The sequence below is a fragment of the Vulpes vulpes genome, chromosome 15, assembly GCF_048418805.1.
Source record: "Vulpes vulpes isolate BD-2025 chromosome 15, VulVul3, whole genome shotgun sequence".
Lineage (NCBI taxonomy): Eukaryota > Metazoa > Chordata > Mammalia > Carnivora > Canidae > Vulpes > Vulpes vulpes.
The window spans coordinates 50061760-50088676 of record NC_132794.1 but is presented as its reverse complement, the minus strand read 5'-3'; the positions used below and the strand labels follow the sequence as shown (position 1 = coordinate 50088676).

Here is a 26917-nt window from a genome sequence, read left to right as displayed (position 1 = left end):
GATAATCCTTTGTATCATTATTTTTTTAAGAGTGAAATTATGTTGGGGCATCTGGATGGTGAAGTTTGTTGAGCGTCTGATTCTTGGTTTCAGCTCAGGTTGTGATCTCAGGGTAGTGAGATCCAGCCCTGTGTCAGGCTCTGCACTCAGGCAGAGTCTGCTTGAGACTCTCTCCTCTTTACCTTTTGCCCCTCCCCACCGTGCTCTCTCTAAAATATTTTTTTTAAAGGAAATTATATTTAAAAGCCTTATAAGGTGATATGCTCAGTCACCTTATTTTCTCCCTTCCCCACATTTCTCAGATTGACAAATTATGGTTCCTCTTGCCATTACACACACACTCACACTTGCTTACTTGACATGGTTTCTTTATATGGTTGATTTTTAGGGGGAACTCGCTCAGTTTTCCAAGTACTCAAGATGAAGAAGAGAAGGAAAAATTGGAAGGTGAACAAAGGACCAGGCAGAGTCAACAGCCTTTGAAGCCCAGTTGTCCTGTCAAAGACCCTCCTTCTCCTATCTCCCAGCAGGTGGCCACACAGGGGCCATCCAGTCCTCAAGGGGAAGCAATGGAGACAGATGTGCTAGAAGGCCAGAAAGAAGGACAGAATACCAATCAGGAAAAACCTAGTAATGCCTTGATTGAGAGACCCAGCCAAAATAACATAGGAATCCAGACCATAGAACGTTCCCTGTGGGTCCCAGAAACTGTTTCAGCAGCAACCCAGACTGTAAAGAATGTGTGTGAACAGGGGACCAGTACGGTGGACCAGAATTCTGGAAAACAAGATGCCACAGTTCAGACTGAGAGGGGGAGTGGTGAAAAACCAGTCAGTGCTCCTGGGGATGATACAGAGTCGCTCCATAGCCAGGTGAGAGAATGTATAGGGTATCTTAGGGCCCTGTTTTTGACCTTATGGATTCCTGGAGAATTTAAGTTGTGGTACTTGTACCTAATGGTAATTCTTAGCAGTGTTGTATAGACCAGTCATTCAAAACAAAAACAATTTTTCTAGGCTAGAGATAGGGTAGTGCAAATTATGGGTAGCTATAGCCAGTAGAGTCTTTTAGGAAAAATGAAGTAGTGCTGGAATTTGTCAAGTTTTCTTAGTGGAAGAGAAAGCCAGGAATATAGTTTGGGCCCTATAATATTCTCCATTTAATCTTTTCCTTCTGCCACTATTTTTCATCCTCTGTTATGAGCATCATAGCTTATTGCTCCCCTCTCGAGTCTGTTTCACCAAGATTCCCAGGAACTGAGAGAGTATGAAGCAGAGGAGAAGGCAAAGAGAAGCATGAAAGATAGTGTACCACTGTATAGAAACAACAGTAAGAGGAATAGAGAAAGAAAGGAGGAAGTTCTTAGGTCACTAGGACTGCAGAAAGAGGCTACAGGTAGACATAATGGGAGGAAAAGGATTGGGGCTAATGGAAATAAGGCTGGAGGAGCAACAGGTTCTTGGGAATAGAGTAGGGAAGTGTAGGTAGTAAAAACTGAGTGGGTAAGAAGTGGTGGTAGAAGTGTACATATTAACAGATAAAAGGAAGTTCATAAAATTTCGGCAGTTGGGTTCTATGGTAGGGAAAATTTGGAAGTTACTAATAGTTAAATTGTCTTTGCAGTTGTTCTGATAGATTATCTTCAGTTGGTATCTTTCTAGGAAAGCTTCAGTAGTGATGTACCTCTTGTTTTAATTGTCCAAATTGTTAGTTTTATAAAGATAAAATAATATAGTTCCTCATTATTGAACATCTAGAGTTTATCAGCATTGTGCTCAAGACAACCCATGAGGTTGGTATTATTATTCCCATTTCACAGGTAAAGAAACCAAGCTGAAGAGAGGTTAAGTAACTTGCCCAAAATTTTGCCATCAGTAGGTGGCAGAACGGGAATTTGAACTCAGCATGTCTGACTTCAGAATCGGTATTCTTTTCATTCTGCTATGTTGATTTTCTATTTATTAGTCATGGCCTGTGTAGTCTTGTTCTGTTTATCCATTCCTCTCCAGGAACTCCAGAAATTATTAATATTATTAGCCTTTTAAGGTAACATAGTCTGTGAGACCTAAGGCGTAATCATTTTGTACAGATGAAAATTAGCATAGCCTTTTGAATGTAGGGGTTATAGTAGACCAGACCCCATTTTCCATCTGCTTTTACTCCTTTTTTTTTTCTTTTTTTTAAGATTTTATTTATTCATGAGAGACACAGGGAGAGAGGGAGAGGCAGAGACACAGGCAGAGGGAGAAGCAGGCTCCATGCAGGGAGCCCAACGTGGGACATGATCCCGGGTCCCCAGGATCAAGCCCTGGGCTGAAGGCGTCGCTAAACTGCTGAGCCACCCTAGTGGCCCTGCTTTTACTCTTAAAGTGTTTGCATTCTGCTACATAATAATTTGGTTTCCCTGCCTTCATAAAAAGAGTTAAACTTGATCCTAAAGATAGCAATCTTGTTGAAGCCACTAGATTATATTTTCCTTTCTTCCTCTGTAAAATAGGGAAACAGTCTCTGCTCCTATCTCATTATAATGATAGCAGGAGCCAGTGAGCCAGAGTGCTTAGGCCTAGGCTTTGGAGGCAGATCACTTCATTTGGGGTATTGTGAGGATTAAATAAGATAAAACATGTAAAGCCCTTAGCACTGGGCCTGGCACATGGTTAATGCTAAATATATGTTGGCTGCTGTTGCTACCTATTGATTATTATTATTTTAAATACTGTGATGTGATGATACTATACTACTACTGTGTCATACAGAGTGAATATAACATATTTAAGAGCTAATTGCTCCTGTTAAAGAAAGGTGCTAGAAAAATCTAGGTGGTGCATAGGTGTAGTTTCACTTGGGAAAGATGAAAAGTTCTGGAGGTGGATATGGTGATGTTTGCCAGTGTGAATGTACTTTATGTCATAAACTGTATATTTAAAAATGGTTACAATGGTAAATTTTATGTATAAACTTTACAATAAAAATTATAGATGGGAGGGGATCCCTCGGTGGCTCAGTGGCATGATCCTGGAGTCCCGGGATTGAGTCCCACGTCAGGCTCCCGGCCTGGAGCCTGCTTCTCCCTCTGCCTGTGTCTCTGCCCTTTTCTCCCTCTCTCTTTCTCTCTATGTCTATCATGAATGAGTAATAAAATCTTTAAAAAATATATGTAGATGGGGTGGTACAGTAACAAATTGGGATTGCTGTGCTGTCTTTTGAAGAATGATTGGAAAATGAGGAAGGCTCTGTGGAGGTTTTCCAAGTTCCAGTGCTTTTGTATCCAGTGCTGGAGAAAAGCATAGGCAGTCTATCTTTGACATTCCTTAAAATTTCACTTCTGTATCCAGTGTGCCTGGGGCCAGGCTTTTAATGAAGGGAAAGTTTAGTTTTGTTTTCATTTCGTTATCTTCTTTTCTAATGACAAGACCCTTAAGTTACTTATCTTACAAAGACTTCTTTTCAAGAGACTATTTGAAGAGGAGTAAGCATAGCTTCTTTTTATCTGTCCCCTTTCCTTTCTTTCCTTTCATATTCTATCAGACATGTTTATTTAAGTGTCTCTCTTGAAGTCTGGCTGTTGTAGTGGAAGAATGCAGGGAGTCTTCTTGAGAAGTCTGAATACAAGGAGTGTTTATGTATTCCTGAAACCTTTTAGACCTTTATGATCCAGGACCTTGGCTCTGTGTGTGTAGGCAGGAAATCCAGGCTGTCATGGTTCTGGGGCACCCTGATGATTGAGGTGTGACAGACCAGTACTCTAAACACTCATTAATCAGAGTTGTATATATGAAAGTATTTTAAGGAATTGGTTTAGTTTCCATGCTTTTTATTTTGTCTATTCAGATAATTTAAATACCCATTTTAGTAGATACTTCATCCCTAAAATGGAGTTGGAGTGGGAATTACTCAGGTAAATTATTGAAAGCTTTAGTAAATCACTACCACATTAGTCAGTAAAAACCCAGGATCATCATTGCAGTGGTATATATAGTTCTTTGGAAAGACTTGGATCCCTTGACATTGACTACTAAAAGAAACATCAGTCTATTATGGGAAAAGTAAGGTGGGAGAAAAATGTGCGTTTTCTCCTCCTCAGAATTACAGAGCCAGTGGGGTAAGGGGAGTGCATGGATGCTGTTAAATGTGGTATGTGTATTATGAGAAAACATGTATGTAACAGTTGGCATAAAAATATAGGGTTTATTTAAGCTATTTAACTGATTATGGTACAAGTAAATACAAATCCTGATTTACTTTTTCTGTTTTGGACACTAGCTTGGCTCTTAAGTTATAATATATTATTTGGAATAGATTAAATATTTCATATTTAGTTCTGAGAGAAACCTGTGCTATCTAGTTCTCGACATAAATACTTTAGTTTTGACTTTACTAATGCAATAAAAACTGCACTGAGGGAGATGGGGTAATTGGATGATGCACATTAAGGAGGGCACATGATGTGATGAGCACTGGGTGTTCTATGCAGCTGATAAATTATGAACACTACATCTGAAACTAATGATATATGTTGGCTAATCAAATTAGAAAAAAAAAGAAATATAAAAAAAGACTGTACTGAGATTAACAGATACTCTGCTTTTATATAAAGTTCTAAGGAATTGCCTTCCTTTTTTTTTAAAGAGATGTTGCAAGTATATGTTTGAATACTGATTGACAAGTCATCATCAAAATCAGAAGGATTATAATGTAACATGTACTTTTAGGGGAATCAGTTTCACTTAAATATCCTAGGTATAAGTGCTAGATGTTATGATTTTGATTTAGACAAAATAGATCATTTTAAGTGATAAACTGATACAAACTCTTCCTAGCCTCTGGCTGTTTAGCTCCTCCATCCCTGTTCTTCTCTATAGGTGAGTGAAAAACAAAATAACTGGAAAATTCCATCACACTAGATTCATGGAACCTCTGAACAGTACTCATCATGAAGAAGTTGCTTTACGATTTTGCCATTTTGCAGTGAGACCCATGCTTGTGTTCTCTATTTTCTGTCACAGGGAGAGGAAGAGTTTGATATGCCTCAGCCCCCACATGGCCATGTCTTGCATCGCCACATGAGAACAATCCGTGAGGTTCGCACACTTGTCACTCGTGTTATCACAGATGTGTATTATGTGGATGGAACAGAAGTAGAAAGAAAAGTAACTGAGGTAATACATACTTTGGGTCTATGTGGCAAATTCTGTAGAAAAATTTTCCTGGCTCTCCACTTCCACTCCTACCTGCTTTTCTTGTACAACTAGCTTGTTTTCTTTCCTCTTGTTAGAAAGGTGGAAGAACTTGGTGAGAGTCTTGAATTCTCTGTTTTTCCAAACCATGAGTTTACTGCTTGACCTTTGACCAGTTTTTTAACGAGTCCTGTCATGGTTTCAGTTTTTGTAAAGAACAGATTGATGAATCTCTGTAAATCTCTGTCATGTATAAATATTATTTTTAATCCTTGGAAATTCTAATGAGGTTTAGAACTTCCTGCCTCACACCATCTGTTTTCTCACTCTTTTTTATGTTTACTCATTGTGTCCTTTCTTGGTCTCCATCCGTGTGTGGTTATAGAGTTGCTGGTAGGAGATGCACCTTTATTTCTTAGTAAGATTCATTATGGACTCATTCCCAATATTGGCAAAACACTGGCATTTATTCATTGTTATATTGGACAGTGTTATATTCTGACTTTGTTTAGTCTCATACTGGTTGAAATCAGACAGATTTTCTAGAATTAAAGGTTTGGCACCATTCTTGGTACATATAGTAATTTTTGGGAACCATTTTATTAATTGATAAGAGGTACAGCTACTTCCTTCCTTTTTTACTCAGGCACTTAAAAGAAAAAAAATCTGCCAGCTAGCCATAGAGGAAGTTGAACTGAGGGAGAATTAAACTCTGGCATATAGTTTTATTAAATGGAACATATTATTGTTGTTCATTAATGGGCCCCTGTGGCCCTTGTATCAGAAAGCATTTGACGTTAGTTTGAGAAATTGTCTTGTATTCTTAATTTATTGTACACCAAAATCCCAGATGTTAATTCATCTTCAATTTTATGTTTGTGGAATTTTTTTCAGTGTTACTGCTATTTTGGAAAAATTGGGGACTTATAGCAGCTTTAGAAAAGCAATTTGCTTTCATGAATAGTTATTGTAACTGTTGTAATCTAAAGTGTTATACATATGACTTAATTTATCATTTGATGTGATGCTTTCTAAAGTATATTTCCAGAAACAGCAGGTCCTTTAAATACTCTGAAGGGGAAAAATACTCCATAAAAAAGACTCCTGTTCTCTAGGAGCTTATACTTGATGTGCAACAAATCCAAAACTTGTTGGTTGCTGTCATAGAGGATGGAAAGATGTGTTAGAAAGAGGGGACAGAACCTACTGGCTTACCTGAAGGTGTGGCTAGAAGACTTCACAGAAGATGTAGTGCTCAAATGTGTGGCAGATTATGTTGAGGGGTGGGGGAAAAGGACATTACAGGCAGAATGAAAAGTTACGTAAGTATGTAGGTAGCAGGGCATGCTTAATGAACATTTAGAATCTCAATATGATACTAACAGTAGGATAGGGAATGGTAGGAGAGGATGCCATCGAGGTTGGTAAAGGGCCAAAGTGTAAGGGCTTTGTATACCATAGAAAAAAATTTAGATTTTTATCTGTCTCTTTTAAAAAGCTTTTATTTATTTATTTGAGAGAGAGAGGGAGAGAGATAGCTACAGAGAGCATGAATTAGGAGGAGAGTGGGCATGAATTGGGAGTCAGGCTCCTGCTCTGCAGAAGCCTGACTCAGAGCTCAGTCCCAGAACTCTAGGATCATGACCTTCTGCTCAGATTGTGATCCTAGAGTCCTGGGATCTAGCTCTGAGCCGAAGGCAGGTGCCCAGCTGAGCCACACAGGTGCCCCTAGATTTTTTTTATCTTTGGTGTGGAGAATTTAAAGAATTTTGGAGAGGGATGCCTGGGTGGCTCAGTGGTTGAGTGTCTGCCTTTGGCTCAGGGTGTGATCTCGGGTTCCTGGGATTGAGTCCCACATCAGCCTCCCTGCGTGGAGCCTGTTCTTCCCTCTGCTTGTGTCTCTGCCTCTCTCCCTCTCTCTGTCTCTAATGAATAAATAAAATCTTAAAAAAATAAAAGAATTTTGGAGAAAGGAGTGACATGCTCAGATTTGCATGTTAGGTCAGATTAGCAGCAGTTTGACCATGAATTGTAATGGGTTGAGGCATAGTTCAGACAAGAGGTAATGAGTGCCAAGTTAGGATAGTGGAAGTATAGGTTGAGAGGAGAGACAAAGATGGAAGAAATACATAGAAGGTGAAATTGGTAGACTCTGGTGAATTCCTAATGTCGGGATCAAGGGAGAAGAAGGAACCTAAGGTGGTGGCTGGGCTTTTTGCTTTTTTCACTGGTTTGAGAGAGAAGATCATTTGGTAAATAATTACCAAGGGTCTCTTTTGTGGCATGTACTGTGCTGGATTTGGGGGATATACCCAGGAAAGAAGATACTGTTACAGTCTTTGTATTAATAGGGCCTCTGTCATTTGGTAGAAGAGACACACAGAAAAACAAGTAAGCAAATACATTAAAAAGATCATAACAGGCCACCTTGGAGCCTGAGTCGAAGTCATTAACAAGAGCAATGGCTTTGACTGCAGGACAATTGCAAAGGCAGGTATAGCTGGCTACTGTTCCTGGGGCTTCCTCTGTACTCTCCCACAGAGACATAGCCTGGAATCCCAGCCTTTTAGGCTGGCCATCCCTCTACTCTTTTGCTGTATCCAAGTGAAGATTGACATCAGTTCTGGGCTTATAGCACCTGCTTTAGTCAAATGAACTTGGCAGATAATGAGACTTGAATCCAGCTAGAGCAGGCAAGTTGGTGATAGACAGCGATTTGAGAAAGTCATGTTTATCACTGACACCTTTTAGAGGTGGTGCAATTTCTGGTAACCCCAAGGGGCAGATGGCTAAGGTGGAGGAAAAGGTTGATGGTGGTAATTAGATCAGGAACTTAGGAGTTTCGAGATGGGTCATCTGATGGATGTAAGCCATTGAGAATAGTGACAGTACAAGTAGGGATGGGCCAGGAAGGGAGGCTGTGTGAACCAGGAGTTAAGGTGTTTATTCATGAGAATGAATAAGTGGGAGGATGTTGGTGAGTAACAGGGAGAGGAAAGTTTAACAGAATGGCAAATAATAGTTAAGTAGGACACGAGGTAGGGAGATAGAAATGGTCTGTTAATGGCAGTGGGGAGCAAGATTACCTCTTATCTCCAAACTCTTGAATTGGGGTTTGGTTGAGAAAAACCAGCCTCCACAGAGCTGTAGGGGATGTGAGATGCAGTGGACATATCCAGGATTCATTCGTCAAAGGCAAGGAAATGGAGAGAGGAAGACATTGTGTTTTGGATGGGTTAAATTTCAGGTGTCCTTAGTACATCTAAAGGGAAGAGTTTATTAGGTATTTGTGTCTGGGAGTTTGGAGCTAAGTCATCGTTGTGTTGTTGGTAGAGAGGCAGGAATGAATCTGGTAAGACAGGCCAGGGAAAGCCCAGTAGAGTGAGAAAAGAAATGAGAATAGTCCTGTAAAATACTATTTCTAAAAGATCAGACCAAGAAAGAGAAACCTAAAAACAAGCACATACAGAAGTAGCCAAAGAGGTGGAATGAAAGTAAAAGTGACTTTTAGATTTCAAGGGAGAGATTTTCAAGAAGAGAGTGCTCAAAAATAATCATATAATTATCTTATAGCATAATTAAAATCCAGTACCACCTTTATTTATTTTTTATTGAAATATAGTATATTCCCTGTAGAATGCGCAAGTCTCATACATTCAGTTCAGTGGCTTTTGACAGCTAATTGCATATAGCCACTACTCAGAACAAGATGCAGAACATTTCCATCATTCCAGAAAGTCTCCTCCTTGTTGTCACCTTTCTGACTTGAAATTTCTTGCCATTTCTAGGATTTTTCTTTTTCTTTCTTTTTTTTTTTTTTTTTGTATTTTTTTTATTGGAGTTCGATTTGCCAACATATACTATTACACCCAGTGCTCATCCTGTCAAGTGCCCCCCTCAGTGCTAGTCACCCTGTCTGCCCCCCCTCCCCCACCCACCTCCCCTTCCGCTACCCCTTGTTCATTTCCCAGAGTCAGGAGTCTCTCATATTCTGTCATATTTCTAGGATTTTTCAACCTCCACATTAGCATGATGTCATTGTGGCTTCTTTTAGCTTTTGTATCCATCTCTTTCTTGCAGGAGACTGAAGAGCCAATTGTAGAGTGTCAGGAATGTGAAACCGAAGTTTCCCCTTCACAGACTGGGGGCTCCTCAGGTGACCTGGGGGATATCAGCTCCTTCTCCTCCAAGGCGTCCAGCTTACACCGCACATCAAGTGGGACAAGTCTCTCAGCCATGCACAGCAGTGGCAGCTCAGGGAGAGGAGCCGGACCACTCAAAGGGAAAACCAGCGGGACAGAACCCGCAGATTTTGCCTTGCCCAGCTCCCGAGGAGGCCCAGGAAAACTGAGGTGCAGACAGGGTCTCTAGAGAGAAAGAGAGCTACACCAGGGGCAGGGTTGCTGACATTTTGATATCACAGGAAGAGGAGTCATGGGAAATCCCCCCATCCTCCAACTAGGATAATTCAAATCCTCTTCCTCCCCTTTTGTTTCTCTCCTGTTGGGTTTTGCATGGGAGGTTGGGTGGAGCCCTATGGGAGCTAGATTTCTAGAAAATGTAGAAAAACAGATGAGGGGACTTTGGGAATGCTGGCACATGCTGCTGCCACCCTCATTTTATGTAGCCTACAAGTGTTTTGGTTGGGAGTACAAAAAGTTTAGGGTAGTGACCCCTACTTGATACATCCCTAGCTTTTTGTTATCCTCTGCAGGTGTCTAGATCCTGAAGTGAAAGACAAGGCAGGGCAGATATGGGTGTGCTGTTTTTGAGGCAGCAGTAGGAAGCTTTGTCAGGAGGGAATCGACTTGCATAGAGGGGGATGTCCTGTACTTACTCTCCTACACTCCCACTCCTTGGCTGGTATTTTTGGTGGTGGGTGTGCGGACCAGTTTCCTGCTGTCCTGGAAGTCTAGCATATATTGGCCTGGCATGTAGTTTAAAGGCCATGGGGAGACTTTTTGAAGAAAGAATTGGGTAGCAGGTGCTGCCAGACTAACCTGTCTTCATTCTCTAGTCCTAGAAAAGGGGTCAGTCAGACAGGGGCGCCAGTGTGTGAGGAGGATGGTGATGCAGGCCTTGGCATCAGACAGGGAGGGAAGGCTCCAGTCACGCCTCGTGGGCGCGGGCGAAGGGGCCGCCCGCCTTCTCGGACCACTGGAACCAGGTACCCGGGTAGTATGAGATAATTTAGTCTATGACTTGTTTAGAAAAAAAAGGGAGTAGAGAGGAAAGAGGGGAGTAGAGTATGTGGGGTGTCAGGAGGGACAAGAGGGGTCCATACTGCCTGGGGAGTGGGCAGGGATTAGAGAGGCTACCGAGAGACCAGGCTTATGCCTGTGATGGGGTCCTCCAAGAACGGGCTGAGGAAGACCCATGGAAAAAGGAGTGGGAAAATTGGTAGATAAGTACTTTTCTTAATTCTAACTGCCTTCTTCTTGTCTTTTATCTCTTTAGAGAAACAGCTGTTTCTGGCCCCTTGGGCATAGAGGACATATCACCTAGCATGTCACCAGACGATAAATCCTTCACCCGTATTGTGCCCCGAGTGCCAGACTCCACCAGACGAGCAGACACGGGTGCCGCTGCTTTGCGTCGAAGTGACTCTCCAGAGATTCCTTTCCAGGCTGTCGCTGGCCCTTCTGATGGCTTAGATGCCTCCTCTCCAGGGAATAGCTTTGTAGGGCTCCGTGTTGTAGCCAAGTGGTCGTCCAATGGCTATTTTTACTCTGGGAAAATCACTCGTGATGTTGGAGCTGGGAAGTATAAATTGCTCTTTGATGATGGGTACGAATGTGATGTTTTGGGCAAAGACATTCTGCTGTGTGACCCCATCCCACTGGATACGGAAGTGACGGCCCTCTCCGAGGATGAGTATTTCAGTGCAGGTAATAAGGGGAGTGGAGTCTATAGGAGACTTACTGTGCCTGGGCCAGTCTTCTCTCTAGTCTGTTGTTACCAAGAGCATGTGTGCCAGCCTAACAGCTCTTTGGGGGGTCTCCAAAGCTAGAAATTCCATTCCTACTACACTGATTACTTTCACACTAGCTTTTTTTGTTTTCCTTGTTGCTTATTTTTGAATGAGCTTACTTTGAATAGTACTGTATTTTCAGAAAATATACAGAGTACTGTGCAAAGTACAGAATACTGTAATAGTGTAGAGAGTTCCTGTCCACCCTTCACCCAGCTTCCCAGCTTTCCCTGTTGTTAACATCTTCCATTAGCTGGTATATTTATCATAACTAAGAACCCAACCTTTACTCCTTACCAACTAACTAAATTCCAGACTTTATTTGGATTTTACCAGCTTTTATACATCCTTTTTCTATTCCAGGGTTCAGTCCATTAAGCCGTCATGTGTCCTTCAATTTCTTTTGATCTCTGACAGTTCTGAATCTTTTCTTGTTTTCCATGACCTTGACAGTTTTGAGGAGTAAACTGGTTAAGTATTTTGTAGCATGTCCCTCAATTTTGGGATGGTCTCGTGTTTTGTTTGGTTAGATTGGAGTTAAGGGTTCAAAAAGAATGTTATAGAGGTAATGTGCTCTTCTTGTTATGTCATATGGGGGAAAGAAGCCTGTGACATCCACAGGACATCATTGGTCACATTAACTTTTATCCCTTGGTTAAAGTGTTTGCCAACACTGTAAAGTTAGTGTTTTTCCCTTTCTAGTATCTGTTTTTTCACCATTGAGACTTACACTTACAGTACCTGCCTTGCTGGGAATCTAGTAGTTGAGTGTGGCAGATATATTGAGATATTTTTGCCTAGGAAGAAGTTGTTAGTACTGTGTTTTTATGCCTACATACCTACCATTTACTGTCTGGTTTGAAAAGTGGTACACCCCCCCCCCTTTTTTTTAAGTAGCCAGTTCCCTGTAATGGTGATGGTGAGAGATTTGTTATGACTGCTTTGTGTACCAGTTCTTTGAATATATTACCTCTTTTCTGTAAGCTAATTTGCACATAAATGTTTGTGGTGAGTTTGTCATTTAGAAACAGCATTTCTGGAGATTGTTTGGAACATAGATCAGGATATAACGGGCAACAAACAGTGCCTCTGAAGTCTCTCAGACTTTCTTGTGATGTGGACTGCTGAGTAATTGTTGTTTGCCCCTTTATTTCATTGTTAAACTTCACCTTCTAGTCCTGAGTAACACTTAGCTCATGTGGCATCAGTTAGTAGTACATGGATTTAGGTCTTTTATGACCTGTGGTTTTTTTTTTTTTTTTTTTTTGACCTGTGGTTTACATAGTTTGTATCAAATGTATTCATACTTCTTTTCAGGTGTAAAGCTTATCTTGGATGAATTATGGCATCAAGGAGTGGGTGGAGTCTGTGTCTTCATTTACTGAGGCTGTCTACTAATGTCAACATTAGACTGCTTCTATTTCTAATAACTCTTCATCAGTGTGAAGTGTATTCTTGGCGTTGGGCTTCTTTGTACTTTTGAAGGAGGTCTTTGTGATTAGTTTGCTGGTAGAGGTTTAAGCCAGGAGATGAAGAAAGCAAGGGGAAAGGGAGTGATTATGCAGCATAGATAGAGCTAAGGCCTGCTTTCACATCTCTTTTTTCTTTCCTTGGTGGCATATGCTCTGGCTTTCTTTTAGCCCTTCATTCAGGCACAGGCTAATGGGGGAGAACAAATGGACCCTTATAAGAATGGAAAGGTATTCATGGTAATGCCTTGTTTTTATATTATATATGTGTGTTTTGTGTGTGTGTGTGTGTGTGTGTACCCGTATATATTGCACACGTGTGTAAATTGTTTATTGATGGATAGAGGGGAAGGAGTATGATCTTTTTCATAGGTTTGGGAATAGGTTTTATGCAAGATCACACAGCTTGGTGGTAGTAGAATTAGACCTAGGCTCAGGTCTCCTGAATTCTAGCCACAGTCTCTTTTATACTCCATGGTGTGTTCCTTATGACCTAAAGACCTTATCTTTAGGTTCTGAATCAGAGCAAGAAGTAGGTAAGATTAGGCAGGAAAGGCAGAATTTATATATTTTTTCCTTTCTTTGCTCTATATCTCTGTTTTGATTTTAGCACACAGACACATGTTCTCTCTTAGAGTGATGTCATCTTTTACCTACAACTTAACTCAAGAATTATGACTCAGCCTCCAAAGAAACCAAGAAGGAAAGGTTTAGTAAATTATGGGATTGTTAGAAACTACATGTCACTTTACTTCAAGAAATAATTGAACAACTAATAACTCATAAAGGCTGGCTTTAGGAAGCTTTATTTTATAATTTTATAAAGGGTTCCTTCTGTTGAGAAACTTTCCATCTCCAATTCCAGGGTAGTAGCTACATATATTTATAAGTGGTGCCATTGTCTGGGATTGACAGCTGGAATTTCTTTAAGTAGTAACTTCAGTGCACTGTTGGACCTCCTAATGCCCTAACCCAAGCCTGCTGTGCAGAGCCATTTTGAGTGGATGCTGAGCAACGTAAAACAACAGCAGGCTGCTCTTATGTTGTTCCCACCCAGGAGTGGTGAAAGGGCATAGGAAGGAGTCTGGAGAGCTGTACTACAGCATTGAAAAAGAAGGCCAAAGGAAGTGGTACAAGCGGATGGCCGTCATCCTGTCCTTGGAGCAAGGAAACAGATTGAGGGAGCAGTATGGCCTTGGCCCATATGAGGCAGTAACACCCCTCACCAAGGCAGCAGATATCAGCTTGGGTAAGACGTTTACTTCCTGAGAAACTGCCTCCGGGCCCCTGCTCTGTGGTGGGAGGAGTGAATTCTAGAGCAGTCAGCATGCTTCCCTAAATCTTACTCTTCCTGTGTGGTGCTGTGAGATGCTGATGAGCCGCCATATTCTGGAGACACTGCCTATCTCTGTTTCCTCCCTGGGACCAGTTAGTAAATCCTTAGATTCTTCTGGCCTCCTCGGTTCTGCAGGGGGCCAGACATATTTCAGTCATGATTGAGACTGAAACAAAAAAGATGGTAGCTTTGAAAGAGGTCTCTTGTCCCTACGGGAGGTGGGGGGAAAGGGTGTGGTGCCCTCTAACTTGGAGAGTTCTGCCTGGCTTCTTGGAGTCCAGGACCTCAGACCATAGGAGTTGACCAACCTTTGGCTTATCCTATCGTAGACAATTTGGTGGAAGGGAAACGGAAACGGCGCAGCAATGTCAGCTCCCCGGCCACCCCTACTGCCTCTAGCAGCAGCAGCACCACCCCTACCCGCAAGACCACAGAAAGCCCTCGTGCCTCCTCGGGAGTTCTCTCAGGCAAAAGAAAACTGATCACTTCTGAAGAGGAACGGTCCCCTGCCAAGCGAGGCCGGAAGTCTGCCACTGTGAAACCTGGTGAGTGCTCCCTTTTGCCTCATTCTCCCTCAGACCACTGTGGAATGTAGGGTTAGCTGCTGGAGAGATGGAACCTGATAATCGGCAGTGACTCCTCTTTCCTGGCTACAAAGTTGAGGTCCCACACAAGCCCTCTGCTTACTGCATCCACCTCTACCTATCTTCCAGTAGAGTCCAGTGGAGGTAGATAGGATGCCAGGTCTCGATTGGACACATATATTGACTTTTGTGTAGGTTCTAAGAGGGAAAGAAATACTGAATTTTAAGTAGATTCAAAGTAGGTAAAATTGGTCTTCTATCTCTTCTTTTATGTGGCACCGTTTTATACCTCAGCAAGCTCCGATTCCCCCTCTTTTGCGTTAAGGGTCCTCTGGCTCTCCCAGACTTCCTTTTGAAAGCTAGTACCTCAGTCTGCATCTCTCCTCCTTGCACTGTTCCCCAACTCCTTTCCAGTCCCTCATGCTTCATATTAACAGGAATTTATCCATCTGTTGTTTACTGAGTCTCTACTGTGATCCATTCACAGCTGCTGGGGTAAAGTCTTCAGTGTCTGCCCTCTGAGTACAGCAAACTGAAGGAGTTCATCGATTTTTACATTGCCCTGGCACCAGAGCTGCTTTTGTTAACTGCGTCTTTGGGTTGTGTCATCTCCATATCTAACGAACACTTTTGTTGTGTTCAGGTTATGTGATGGAACTAAGTGCTTCATAAGTATTACCTCAAATAATCCCTGTGAGGTATAGATGCTAGAATTCAGTTTTCAGTTGAATCTGAGGCATGGAAAAGTTGGCTAACTTTCCCAAGGTGACATAGTAATCCAGAATTCACATGCAGGCAGTTTGACTTTGAAGTCCAGGCTTATGCATACTACATCAGACTGTTCTCCTCCTGCTGGTTTTGTTTTAGGGAGGCATGACCTGTCTGTCATCTTAGCCTCCTAATGAGGCTATGATTCCGCTTCTCCAAATCAGGTATTTGTTTTCTTCTTGAGGACTTATTGGGGCACTCCTAGCATGGGTGTTCTGGGAGTCCTGGGCCGGCTGGTTCACTTACCCACCCCCAGGGGTTGGAAACTGGGACAGTTGAAGCAGGCTGTTTTCATGTAGTTCAGTCAACATGTGAGAACACTTTATTATCAAGTATTCTGTGCACCATTCTGGTGAGGGTCAGGGATGGGGTGGGAGTATCTGCCTGGGACATTTCTTGGTAATAAAAAAGTTGGCTTTTTATTGTTTATTTTTAAGGGCTGTTTCAAAATATCACATATCCTGGGGGAAATCTGAGCACTGGGCAGAGAAAGTGGGCTGAAGATTTCCAAGTATCTCTCACTCTTACCTAAGCTTTGTATTAGAACCACCACTTTCTTCAGATGATCTCAGAAGTATTTGTTTGGCTGTACAAAAATCATACTATTGATTTTCATTTGTAAAAAAATAATGTATATATCGTCATGACTGTAAAATATAAGTACATCAGATTTTCTCTACTATAAATCGGGTCCTAGGTTATGGACCATAGGAATGGTCTTTGGTCAGTAGCTCAAAAAAGTTGATCAGGACATTGCCTAGCCATCCTGTCATGCCTAGGCAGTGGTGTGTATCCTCTAGTAACTGTGTCTCTGTCCTTTCTAGGTGCAGTGGGGGCAGGAGAGTTTGTGAGCCCCTGTGAGAGTGGAGACAACATGGGTGAACCCTCTGCCCTGGAAGAGCAGAGAGGGCCTTTGCCCCTCAACAAGACCTTGTTTCTGGGCTATGCCTTTCTTCTCACCATGGCCACAACAAGTGACAAGTTGGCCAGCCGCTCCAAACTGGCAGATGGTCCTACAGGAAGCAGTGAGGAAGAGGAGGGTAGGTTCCTAGGAAGTCCTGGCGGCTCTGACACATGGGCGCTTTGTTCCTTTTCATTCACTTTATGAACCTGTAAAGGAAGCAGTGCAGGTAGCATCTGGGATCTTGGTCTGGGAAAATTAACTAGTCCTGCTTTCTGATTTATAGACCATTTCCACAAGAGTCCTCTTAGTGGCTCCTCAAAACAGTCTTGTGAGGCAGATGGGAAATAGATCTTATCATCTACTTTACCGAGGAGGAAACAAGCTTGGATAGGTTGAATAATTGCTTTTTGTTTGCTTATAATGGTGATAGACTTGGGACTAGAACCCTTGTTTGTTTTACCCTACTACAGTCCTCCAAATCAGTTAAGTTTCTGAACACCTACCGCTTTCCCATCTGTATTCTAGAGGCAACTGCTAGAGAAAACCCATGTGGGGGCTAAAGTTCATTCTCTTGAGGTCTGAGCGTAAGATTAAGAATATAGGGTGCTCAGGGCCCCAGGGTATTGTAGAGAAATAGCTTCTAAGCTTCTCTCGTATCTCTCTTCAACCTAAAACTACATCTATATATTGCATTTCTATATTGTCTGTTACCTTGGGATTGAGTCAAAGCTGTAGTGCAGAGAGATAAAAATTGTGTCAGCTGTCTAAAGAATGTGAGCTAGGAGATAAAATGGGCAGAAGCAAATGTATACACTATAAGTGACTCACAGCAGCATCCAGATGTGTCTGAACACTTAAGGTCAGATGGGATGATGTTCTGCAGATTAGAGTTGACTCTTAAGGAATTGAATTAGGGAACAGGATTATCATAACAGAGCATCACTGAAGATTTGTGATGGTTCGCATTTCAGTGTGTGGATGACTCTTTGCTCACTAACCAAAACTGTATCTGACCAATTGTAGCCATGTGGACATCGGTACAGGGACATGGGAAGGGTGGTCAGGGAGTTGTAGTTAGGGTTTGGGGTATTTGGAAGGTACATAGAGTCATCGGTTGAGCCGCTCTAGGGTGTAGGAGCAGGTGTGGCAATGTGTGGAGTTTCAAGGTTAGGTGTGTACCCAATCTTGTCTGTCAGAATTCAGATAGGTTTCATTGGAGAGAAGGTGTATGAAGAGTTTCCTAGCCAAGACCGTAGTTTTACTTTGATCTTAATGAGTCCCTTGAAGATTGTGTGAGATGTGTTGTGGCATCAAAACAGTGGTCTTGTGTTTTCTTTTGCTTTTACAGTGTTGCTAGACTCTGGACCTTCTTTTCTAGCCCTTCCCTAGACCAGGGGCTTCACAAGGCAACTCTGTAGGTGTTTTATTTGTGGGTTGGTACAGCATGGTCAAGAAAGCCAGCTATGGTATGAGATGCATACTGTCCAGTTCTTTAAATATCTGTGACCCTGTGTGTGATTACTAAAATCTACTCATAAAAATTCTTTCCATTATTGATATATCAAATGTTTTTAATTCCAGCCTTATAACCGAGAGTGGGGGATGGGGAGATGTAGGCCTTGTCTAAATGAGTAAATTGGACATTTTTCAGAGAGATTTCCAGGTTTTTTGTGGAAAGTGTGGTTATACTGAACAGTGTGCTTTATGTTGCTCCTTCATCATTGGACATTGCCCAACAGTACCAGAATCCTTGATATTTTTGGCATGTAGAATGTTGAGAGGTCCCTCAAGAAGCCTGAAGACATTTGTACTTAAACAGTCTTCTAACAGAATATCAACAGTTTTAAAGAAACTATGTGATATGACTTGTAGATAAATGGAAATCTCTTAGATGCTAGTTTAGATCAGGAGCTCATAAATATTTGAATCTGTTTAATGAGACATATTTATTAATGAATTAAGAATATGGCACCTGGTGTTGTTAGGAGGCACACCATTAGGGACCCATCAACCATGGGGATTGACTCTGGAGTTGGGTTCTTTTAGTACCTTCATCCTTGATGTAGATGATGGAATTAAAAATCTGTTCATTTTAGCCTCTGGTGGGGCAGGGCCACTCTTAAGTCACAAATAAATTAAATTGAAGATGGGGAAAAAATAGAGTAGACAACTGCTGCCTTGGTGGGGTAATATTTGATTACACAGAAGCAAGGAAATATAATTGGGGTTTAAAATCTAAATGTTAAGACTAGAAACCGACCTGTATTCAGCAGACATAAAATAGAAGTCTTGGGAAAAAGAAAGGACCATGAGAGGCCTTGGCAGTGACTCAGCAGTGGAGTGTTGGTACTGAAAATTGTGATGATGTATATTGAGATGGATCAACAGGATGCGGTGACAACACTGAGACATAGTCCTGGTATATTCTGAGGTTTTTTTTACAACCATTTAGGGTTTCCAGTTTGAGCTCTCATTTAAGAGGGACATGGAGAATGCTTAGTCAAGAAAAGAGCAATGAAGGTGAATGGGCTGGCCAGTCAGACCTAACCCAAGGCGTAGAGGCCTGAGTGTGGGGCATCAGCAGTCCCGAGCAGCTCCAGCAGGCAGGGAGGACACCACAGGGCTGGCCTCTCTGCAGGGGGTCTGCTATGCCAGCCTTCACTACTGGGCATGAGGGGGAAGGGGCGTGGTCCTAGCGCTGAACTCTTATGAATTTGGTTGGGTTTTAATATTTGTGATAAATTCACTAGAACTTAATTTCTCAGAAATCATAATGAACTAAAATCTCTAATGTCTTGCTTTTTTCTTTTCTTTTTTTAATGTGTTATTTATATATGAGAGGAGCAGATATTTGGTCAAAAGAAGCAATTTCTAATTGCCTAGGGTCATTACAGCTTCAGCTTCATCTCTCATAACTTCTACTTCACCCTCAAGGCTGTAATGCAGTCATTGATGTTCAGTGTCCTGAGGTACTTCAAGATCATCAAAGGTAGATAGTTTTCAATAAAAAGGTTGAAATAGGATTTTACTGGCTAACCTTCACTTAATCAGTTACATTTTAGAAATCCCACTTTGAGCATTCTGGTTCATCAAAGTTTTAGTGTATAGGGGGTGAAAATGCTGATGAAGGGGAAATTTGAAGGCTTTGTTAGAAAAAGTGCTAATCAGTTATTCGTCTCCACAGCAGGCAGAATTGGAGGAAATGGGCTTAGTTTGCAGGAGAGATTTAGGGTAGACATTAGGAACAGCTTCCTGCTGGTAAGGGTTACTCAAACTAGAATACTTCACCATGGGAACTGCTTGTGTGTCCATCCCTGTTAATAGTCCCATGACTCAGTACAGAAACCTTTGATGTTTTTAGGTCTAGGACCTATCCCATTTCTCGTCTTCGCCCACCCCTTCTACTTTTGTCCTTCTTTTGGCAGCATTTTATAGTCCTCACAACGTAGCTCTTTCTGACCCATGGGAAAGCCCTTGTCCTATCTGTCTTTGGGATATAGTGCTATGGAGATAGCGGAGGGGAGTGTAAGAGAGAGCAGTAAGAAGCAGGCTTAAAGTAGCAAATAAGAAACTAATTGGTAATTATCCTGGTTGTCTCTTCTTTTAAATAGAATTTTTAGAAATTCCTCCTTTCAACAAGCAGTATACAGAATCCCAGCTTCGAGCAGGAGCTGGCTATATTCTTGAAGACTTCAATGAAGCCCAGGTGAGGAGTTTCTTTGTGTAGCTTCCCAGAGCGGCAGTGATGAGATGAGCCTGAGAGGGAGGGGTGAGGAGGCTGGGTACACCAAGTAAACAGTTCAGGAACTGGGGAAACTGCCACAGGGTTGTTGAATGAAACAGAATTTTTACTTGTGTGTAAGGAAGAGAAGTTAGAACCTTTGTCTGTTAAAGGCTGTTGTTCTGGTTTTGGGACAAAAGCAGATTAAAATCTGTGTTTAATAGAAATCCCTATGACAGTGTTGCTGATTCTCAGCCTGGAAGGTTGAATACCTGGGATTGTGTTGTCCTTTGAGGGTTTAGGCCGTCAGAAACCTGGAGTTGAGGCGGGAGAGTACCTAGGGAAGCCCTTTGGACCTTTTATTGAGAAAGCAAGCTTTGGGCAGAAGGATAGGCTCAACCACATTTTAGGTAGTATTTGGAAGTGTTCAGATCTGTTCTCTGACTCAGGGCTGCTTTTCAGGGGCTTTCTATAGAAGTCACCAGACCTATTGGTTTTTTTCCTTTTCTTCCAGTGTAACACAGCCTACCAGTGTCTCCTAATTGCGGATCAGCATTGTCGGACCCGGAAGTATTTCCTGTGCCTTGCCAGTGGGATTCCTTGTGTGTCTCATGTCTGGGTCCATGATAGTTGCCATGCTAACCAGCTCCAGAATTACCGCAATTATTTGTTGCCTGCGGGGTACAGCCTTGAGGAGCAAAGAATTCTGGATTGGTGAGTATTTGGAGCCCATCTAGGATGATAGGCAGGAAGATAGCAAGCTTTTGGAGGGGGAGAATCTAGATAAGAGAGTATTTCTAGAAACTAGAATCCTCATAGGATAAATTAGAGAATTCAAGTGAGTTCATTTTATCAGTTCATCTACTTTGTCCCTGAGGTATCCTGGTTAAGGACCGTTAGAAAATGTGTGACGATTTCCTTGTAGGTTCAGTATTCTCACCGTCTGAGGTTATTAGGGGACTAAGTTTGAAGCAAGGTAGTTTATTCTCAGCCCCAGGACAGACCTGGACAGCAGAAGGGTTGGATTTAGAAGGCCAGGGTCCCAGAGAATACACATGATTCACAGAATAGAAGGGGAGTGGTAGCCTAATGAAGGACTTCTGAAAACATTCACATGTACCCAAGTCCCTTTGCGGAAGGGCTCTTGTTGGGTGTAATCTGTCATGCTAAGGTCTTTTCCAATCCCAAGGTGCTGTGTCTCTTGACTCCTTTGTAGGCAACCCCGTGAAAACCCTTTCCACAATCTGAAGGTACTCTTGGTGTCAGACCAACAGCAGAACTTCCTGGAGCTCTGGTCTGAGATCCTCATGACCGGGGGGGCAGCCTCTGTGAAGCAGCACCATTCAAGTGCCCATAACAAAGGTACCTGGAAAGTGTGTGTGGTGTTATCGCTTCAGGGATGTCCTTAGACCCATAGGTGTTAGGCCTTGTGGTCTGATAGGCTGACCTTATCTGCCTCTCCAAGAGAAGAAAGGTACCACCTTCAAGAGGTGAGCCACTAGGAGTGAGGCACTGGGCTGTTGATGCTTCTACGGGTGTCCAGTGTGTATCTGTAAATATTTGTACAAGGTTAGCCTATAGTGATGGTAACTTTTCACTTTTGGTTGTGATCAGTAACACTCTGACAAAAAGACTTGAGTTTGGGCCCAATGCACCCTCCTGGCTAGGAAGCACATCTTTTTTAATGGAAGGCTAAATGGAGTCTCCTTTCCTCACTCACCTTCCCCTGCTTCCTGCAGATATTGCTTTAGGGGTATTTGACGTGGTGGTGACGGATCCCTCATGCCCAGCCTCGGTGCTGAAGTGTGCTGAAGCATTGCAGCTGCCTGTGGTGTCACAAGAGTGGGTGATCCAGTGCCTCATTGTTGGGGAGAGAATTGGATTCAAGCAGCATCCAAAATACAAACATGATTATGTTTCTCACTAATACTTGGTCTTAACTGATTTTATTCCCTGCTGTTGTGGAGATTGTGTTTTAACCAGGTTTTAAATGTGTCTTGTGTGTAACTGGATTCCTTGCATGGATCTTGTATATAGTTTTATTTGCTGGACTTTTATGATAAAATAAATGTTGAATCTCTTTGGTTGTAGTAACTGGGATTTCTTCATCCATTTCTTTGAACTTAATCGCAGAACAAATAGCAAAACAAAAAATAGTACCTTCTCTGTGGTTTTCAATAGGCTTGTTCATAGTAGGACAGCTAGCCAAGAAAAATAGGAAAATTAAAATTTTTTTTCCTGTGGCATCTTTGTCAAAGGGTGATCCTGGGCTGTCTAAAATTCAGTACTTCTAAAAATCTGATTTTATAATAGGCCCTGATCATTAGTTGCAGTAAAGGTTAAATGGAATTGAACACTGTTCTAAGCTTCCTGTCACTTAAGTCTCTTTAAAGTTGAGCTCACTAACATCTGACCTGTGAGTACTGTACTCTGAGAACTAAAAAGGAAAAAGCACCAATTGCTGTGAAAGGGCAGTGACTACAAGCCTGATGGAACAACTTTCTACAAGGATAAACTTGAGAAACATAGTGACAACACTTGGAAATGTTAGAAGCTCTAACCAGAGATCCAATTTTATAACAGTTATTGCTGTCACAGTTACTAGAAGCTATTCCTTCCCTACCCCTAGCATCATCCCTGTTGATGTCCTCTCATTATCTAAAGCAGGAGTTAAAAAGTGTTTCCTGCCAATCAGTAAATATCTTAGGCTTTCTGGACCATTTGATGTGTCACAAATACTCCCCTTCGCCATGATAGCATGAAGACAACCATAGATAAGAGGTAAACAGATGAATGTGGCTGGGATCCAGAAAATAAAACTTTATTTACAAAAACAGGTGTGGGCCATAATCTCACTTCTCCACAGACAGCAATGGAGGGGGGGTCACCTTTAGCACAAAAGGGCAGGAAATAGGACAGATGGAGGACCAGATTCACTGGCTATAGACTGAGGCCGGAATGCTTCATTCTTTTTCAGTACAAAGGGAGTTGTTTGTACAATGAATATTTATTTTGATTCAGACCAGTATGAACACTAATAATTACAGTAATGGTTGGGCCAGATTAAGGGAACCAAATCTTGGTTCTTCCAAGAGGGGATAATTAGACCTGTTTTCAATATTTGAAATCTAAGAATTTGACCTCAGCTTTTTTCTTAAGGACCCTTTTTCTTTGTTAAAATACTACTATAAGTACATTATCAATAGCTAGAATTGCCCTTTTACCACCAGCGTGAGCAATACCTAGGCATATGGTAGGTGCTCAATAAATGGGTGTGTCCAACAGATGTTCTCAGTGTAATGGATCTTGCAAGGTCAGTGGAGGGGGAGCTGGCACCATATGTCCTCTATGGTAGGGGAGTTAAGAACTCTAAGGTGGGGTAGACCCTTCCACGTGGGAAGGATCTGTACCCATGAATGTTCAGCAGTAGTAGCTTCTAGGAGGAAAAGGTAGGGCCCTCACTTAGTAGGCTGCAAGCATTTGTTGAGTGGCTGAAGAGTGGGATGTTTTAAATCTTCTGTCACAGATTTGGGAACACGGTGAGAGACTGTTGGTTTGTGAACCAGGTATTTTCACATCCCAAAACTAGAAAGCAACAAAAAAGAGCCTCATCAAATATGCTTTCCCAAGATTTTCTTCAAAGAAATAGGAATCAGGGCAACCTGTGATCTACGTAGTGTCATCTTCTAAAACTCTTAAGTTTCTTTGACTCTTCCACTAAAGTCGCTTAGGAAAAATCTGCTTGAGGACAATTAGGAGACAGAACAATAAAGTGCTTTTTAAAAAATAGGACAGACCTCTGAGAAAAGCCAACCGCCACTGAATCTACTGGATTAAAAAGCTAAGAATTAGAAGGGGCGATCACCTTTCCCAAATGCAGAAGCTGGGGGGCCAGTGAGGCAAGGGTGCCTGAGGCTGCACAGCTGGTTAATGTCAGAACTGGGAACCAACTACTGTTCAGTTCTTTCTTCCAGCCCAGCTGAGAACTAAAAACCCATCTCAGCATCAGGAGTTTTAGTATTTTACTATGATGATGGCTTTTACTAGAAAATAAGCTTCCTTTGAATTAAGAGAGCTGATCAGACATAGCCCTTCATGTCTCTAAGCCTTAGTTTCCTTGCTTATAAAATGAGCTATTTGGATGGGAGTGGCTGATGTCTCAGCTCTGGAATTACAACTTGTTAAACAGCCACATTCATGGAGTCCCCACACTTCCCTAAGGCTTGTTCCTACCTGCCCAGAGTTCCGCCAGCCTGGGTGTAGTATTTGTTATAATCTAGCCGTAAGAGCAGTTGAGCCAAATCTGAGTTGATCTGATGGTTCCGAACACTGGAGAGAATCTTGAATAGTAGTGAAGACTGGCGGCTAAAGCCCTGCAGAGAGAAGGACTCAGGCTGTCATTCCTCTCAGACTCAACCAACTGTCCATGTGGAGGGGGGGCGGGGGGGGGGGAGTTCCTTAAAAAACTTGCTCAAAATTCTCCAGCACCAGCTGGCCTTCCCACAGCCTCGCTTCTATTAGCTCCTAAAAGGTCGTCTTAGTACTGAGTCCACGGATGGCGTGGCTTTGTGTGAAAGTACACTCCCATTCTCAGGAGGCAGTTAGCATCTATTCTGTTGATTACTGGGGCTGGGGAGAGCCTGCGCATTTTTGTTGAGTCCGATAATTACAATCCCAGCGAAACGGAGTTCGTTCAAGGAAGGAGGTTGGATGGGAGATTGTGAGAACAAAACCAATGCATGTTTGCGGGCTGAAGAAACTATTCACGGCCAAACTATTTTTGAATGTTGAAATGGCACATAACTATCTGCCTCAAAATGAACTGATGCCAACATTTTAATCTTTGTATCTTCTTATTTCCGTGTGTATATATGTATTGGGGAAATGCTTTATTGACCCAGAGGGAAAGATCATGACTCCCCATTGGCAAAACAAACCTCTACCCTTTGGACAGGGCTGCATACTGCCAACAGCCAGGCAGACTCACCTTGACCAGGATGCTCAGCTGGGCAGCCCCACGTTCATCCAGTGGGCCCAGGTTCTGACTGACCAGCGAGCAAAAGCTGTGACAGAGATCTAGGATTTCATTCAGGCAGTGAAACACCTACCCAGGAAATAGTTGGTATTAGGAAAAGAAGGAAGATAAATCTATGAAATTAGAGATCTGAGAAAACAGTCTGAGAGTTACTTTATTCCCATTCTTTGACCTCAGGAGAGACTGTCACATATGAGTCAGTCCTGTGGGCTCCTCGAAATACAACACGTGTAACACCAACTCTTCGCTTTCTGGCAAAGATGCTACTATTCTGCTAGTTACCCCTGCACAAAACTTCCATTCTAGCCACATCAAATTAGGCATCGTCTCTTGGACCCACATGTGCTCCAGCCCTGAGCTTTGCTCAGAGCTACTCTCCTTAATGCCAGTTCAAGTTCTCCCTTGGTGGGGCACTCCCTTCCCCCCTGTAGCCTCTAGCGACCCCCCTGCTTCTCTATTATCTGTACTGTTCTCTTGGCATCTGTTCAGGCCACCTGTGTTGTTACTAGTCTGTGTATGTATGTATGTTCTGTTTCTCCAACTAGATTGTGAGCTCCTTAAGGGCAGAGCCATGACTTATACCTCTTTGTATCCCCAGTGCCTTGCATAAAGTAAGCACTCAATAAATATTTAATGGTCACCACCTGCTCTGATCTTCTGCTTTTCCCAAGGGTGTACTCATGCCACACGAGGGTAGTTGGCCTGTCACAGCGGCTTTTGGTGTTGTCCATTCACACAAACAGCCCTTGGAGTGGCATCTGTGTAACCTGCTCTCCCTTACTGAGTGCAGCAAAAATAGCTCCAAATACGAATAAGAGAAGTCTAGTGTTTGTGCTGTGGCAGGACTGAGGGATGACAGCTGGCTGACATCAGGGATGAAGCAGAATCTACGTAACTGTGAGGGGTCATTTCAACCTTTCCACTTTTTATTTGGGAATTTTCATGTATTTGTGAGCTTTAAAAAAACACAGGTGCCTGGGTTTCACTCCAGAGATTCTAATATAAGTGCTCGGGGTCCCAGATTTTTTGAAGCTTCTAGGTGATTCCCATGTGTAGGCAAGGCTGAGAGTAACTACCCTAAAGGAGAAGTACATACGTACACAAAGGGAGACACTATTCACTTGTCTGTGAAAACAACTCTCAACTGGTCGATCCTGATCCAAAAGATTTCTAAGAAAGTAAGCACTATGTGCTTTTCATTAGCCCTTCTGTGGTGTCAGAAAAGTTGTATTTAAAATTCTTTAAATCCTTCCCTTTGAGGGCTAAGCACATATTCTTTCTTCTATAGCTGCGCACCACATCCTGAGGATATAGTATTTCAGAAACTCAAAGACATTTAAGTTCCCTTTTAACAGTCCCTTATAGTTTTGCTTTAAGTTGTCAGAAAGGTTTAAAAATGGAGATTGAACAACTGTTGAATGATAGTTCCGTTTCCTGGCAACTTGGGACCTAAGGGAACAAACAGTCAGGCTGGAAGCAGTCTGAGGAAGCCCATAGCCCTACTTACAGGTTTCAACAGGATAAAGGACTGAGCCAGCAGATTGCTAAGGAAGTGGTCGTGAGCCAATCGGATGCTTTCAAAGTCACGGGTAGAATTGATCTGATGCAGCAGCTGTGAGAACTGAGACTCCAGCACATCTACCTGATGGGCAGTGAACAGATGCTTTCAGTACCTGGCATATTCTAAGCACTCAAGGACATTAAGATGAAAGACAGTATGAAAGAAATTCTTCCTCCTATTGGAGCCACTTTAAAGCCGCACAGAGGCCATGTTACCTCGCCTTGTAGCAAGTTCTCTGCCTAATGCCTCACAACCCCAAAGTTCTGGCAGATCCCCCACTTCACGCCATATCGCCTCCACTGACTAACCTGGTTAAGTCCTACAGATTCCAGACGGCCTAGCCAACTAAAACTAAGGATTGAATCAGCATTGCTGACAAGAACCCTAAGCT

General features: G+C 42.4%; 2 protein-coding genes across 19 annotated transcripts in view; one reads left to right on the top strand and one right to left on the bottom strand.

The window, feature by feature from the left end:
* The window catches only part of TP53BP1 (tumor protein p53 binding protein 1), a 97905-nt gene extending 75881 nt beyond the window's left edge, over positions 1-22024 (top strand). For 10 of the 15 annotated variants that reach the window (XM_025998583.2, XM_072740631.1, XM_025998585.2 and 7 more), the window contains 12 exons: positions 389-872; positions 5007-5159; positions 9258-9529; positions 10195-10344; positions 10635-11065; positions 13675-13866; positions 14283-14498; positions 16130-16345; positions 19821-19915; positions 20445-20644; positions 21147-21292; positions 21670-22024. In XM_025998583.2, the coding sequence (XP_025854368.1) occupies positions 389-872; positions 5007-5159; positions 9258-9529; positions 10195-10344; positions 10635-11065; positions 13675-13866; positions 14283-14498; positions 16130-16345; positions 19821-19915; positions 20445-20644; positions 21147-21292; positions 21670-21857 (2743 nt within the window). In that variant the 3' untranslated portion in view covers positions 21858-22024. Of the gene's footprint in view, positions 1-388; positions 873-5006; positions 5160-9257; positions 9530-10194; positions 10345-10634; positions 11066-13674; positions 13867-14282; positions 14499-16129; positions 16346-19056; positions 19241-19820; positions 19916-20444; positions 20645-21146; positions 21293-21669 lie in introns of those variants that run through there. The other 5 variants (XM_072740637.1, XM_072740638.1, XM_072740636.1 and 2 more) reach the window with 2 other exon arrangements.
* The window catches only part of TUBGCP4 (tubulin gamma complex component 4), a 45714-nt gene continuing 34401 nt past the window's right edge, over positions 15605-26917 (bottom strand). For 2 of the 4 annotated variants that reach the window (XM_072740693.1, XM_072740692.1), the window contains 4 exons: positions 26473-26607; positions 24918-25034; positions 24164-24303; positions 15605-16415 (listed from right to left, as the gene is read on the bottom strand). In XM_072740693.1, the coding sequence (XP_072596794.1) occupies positions 16403-16415; positions 24164-24303; positions 24918-25034; positions 26473-26607 (405 nt within the window). In that variant the 3' untranslated portion in view covers positions 15605-16402. Of the gene's footprint in view, positions 16416-22730; positions 23516-24163; positions 24304-24917; positions 25035-26472; positions 26608-26917 lie in introns of those variants that run through there. The other 2 variants (XM_025998594.2, XM_072740691.1) reach the window with 1 other exon arrangement.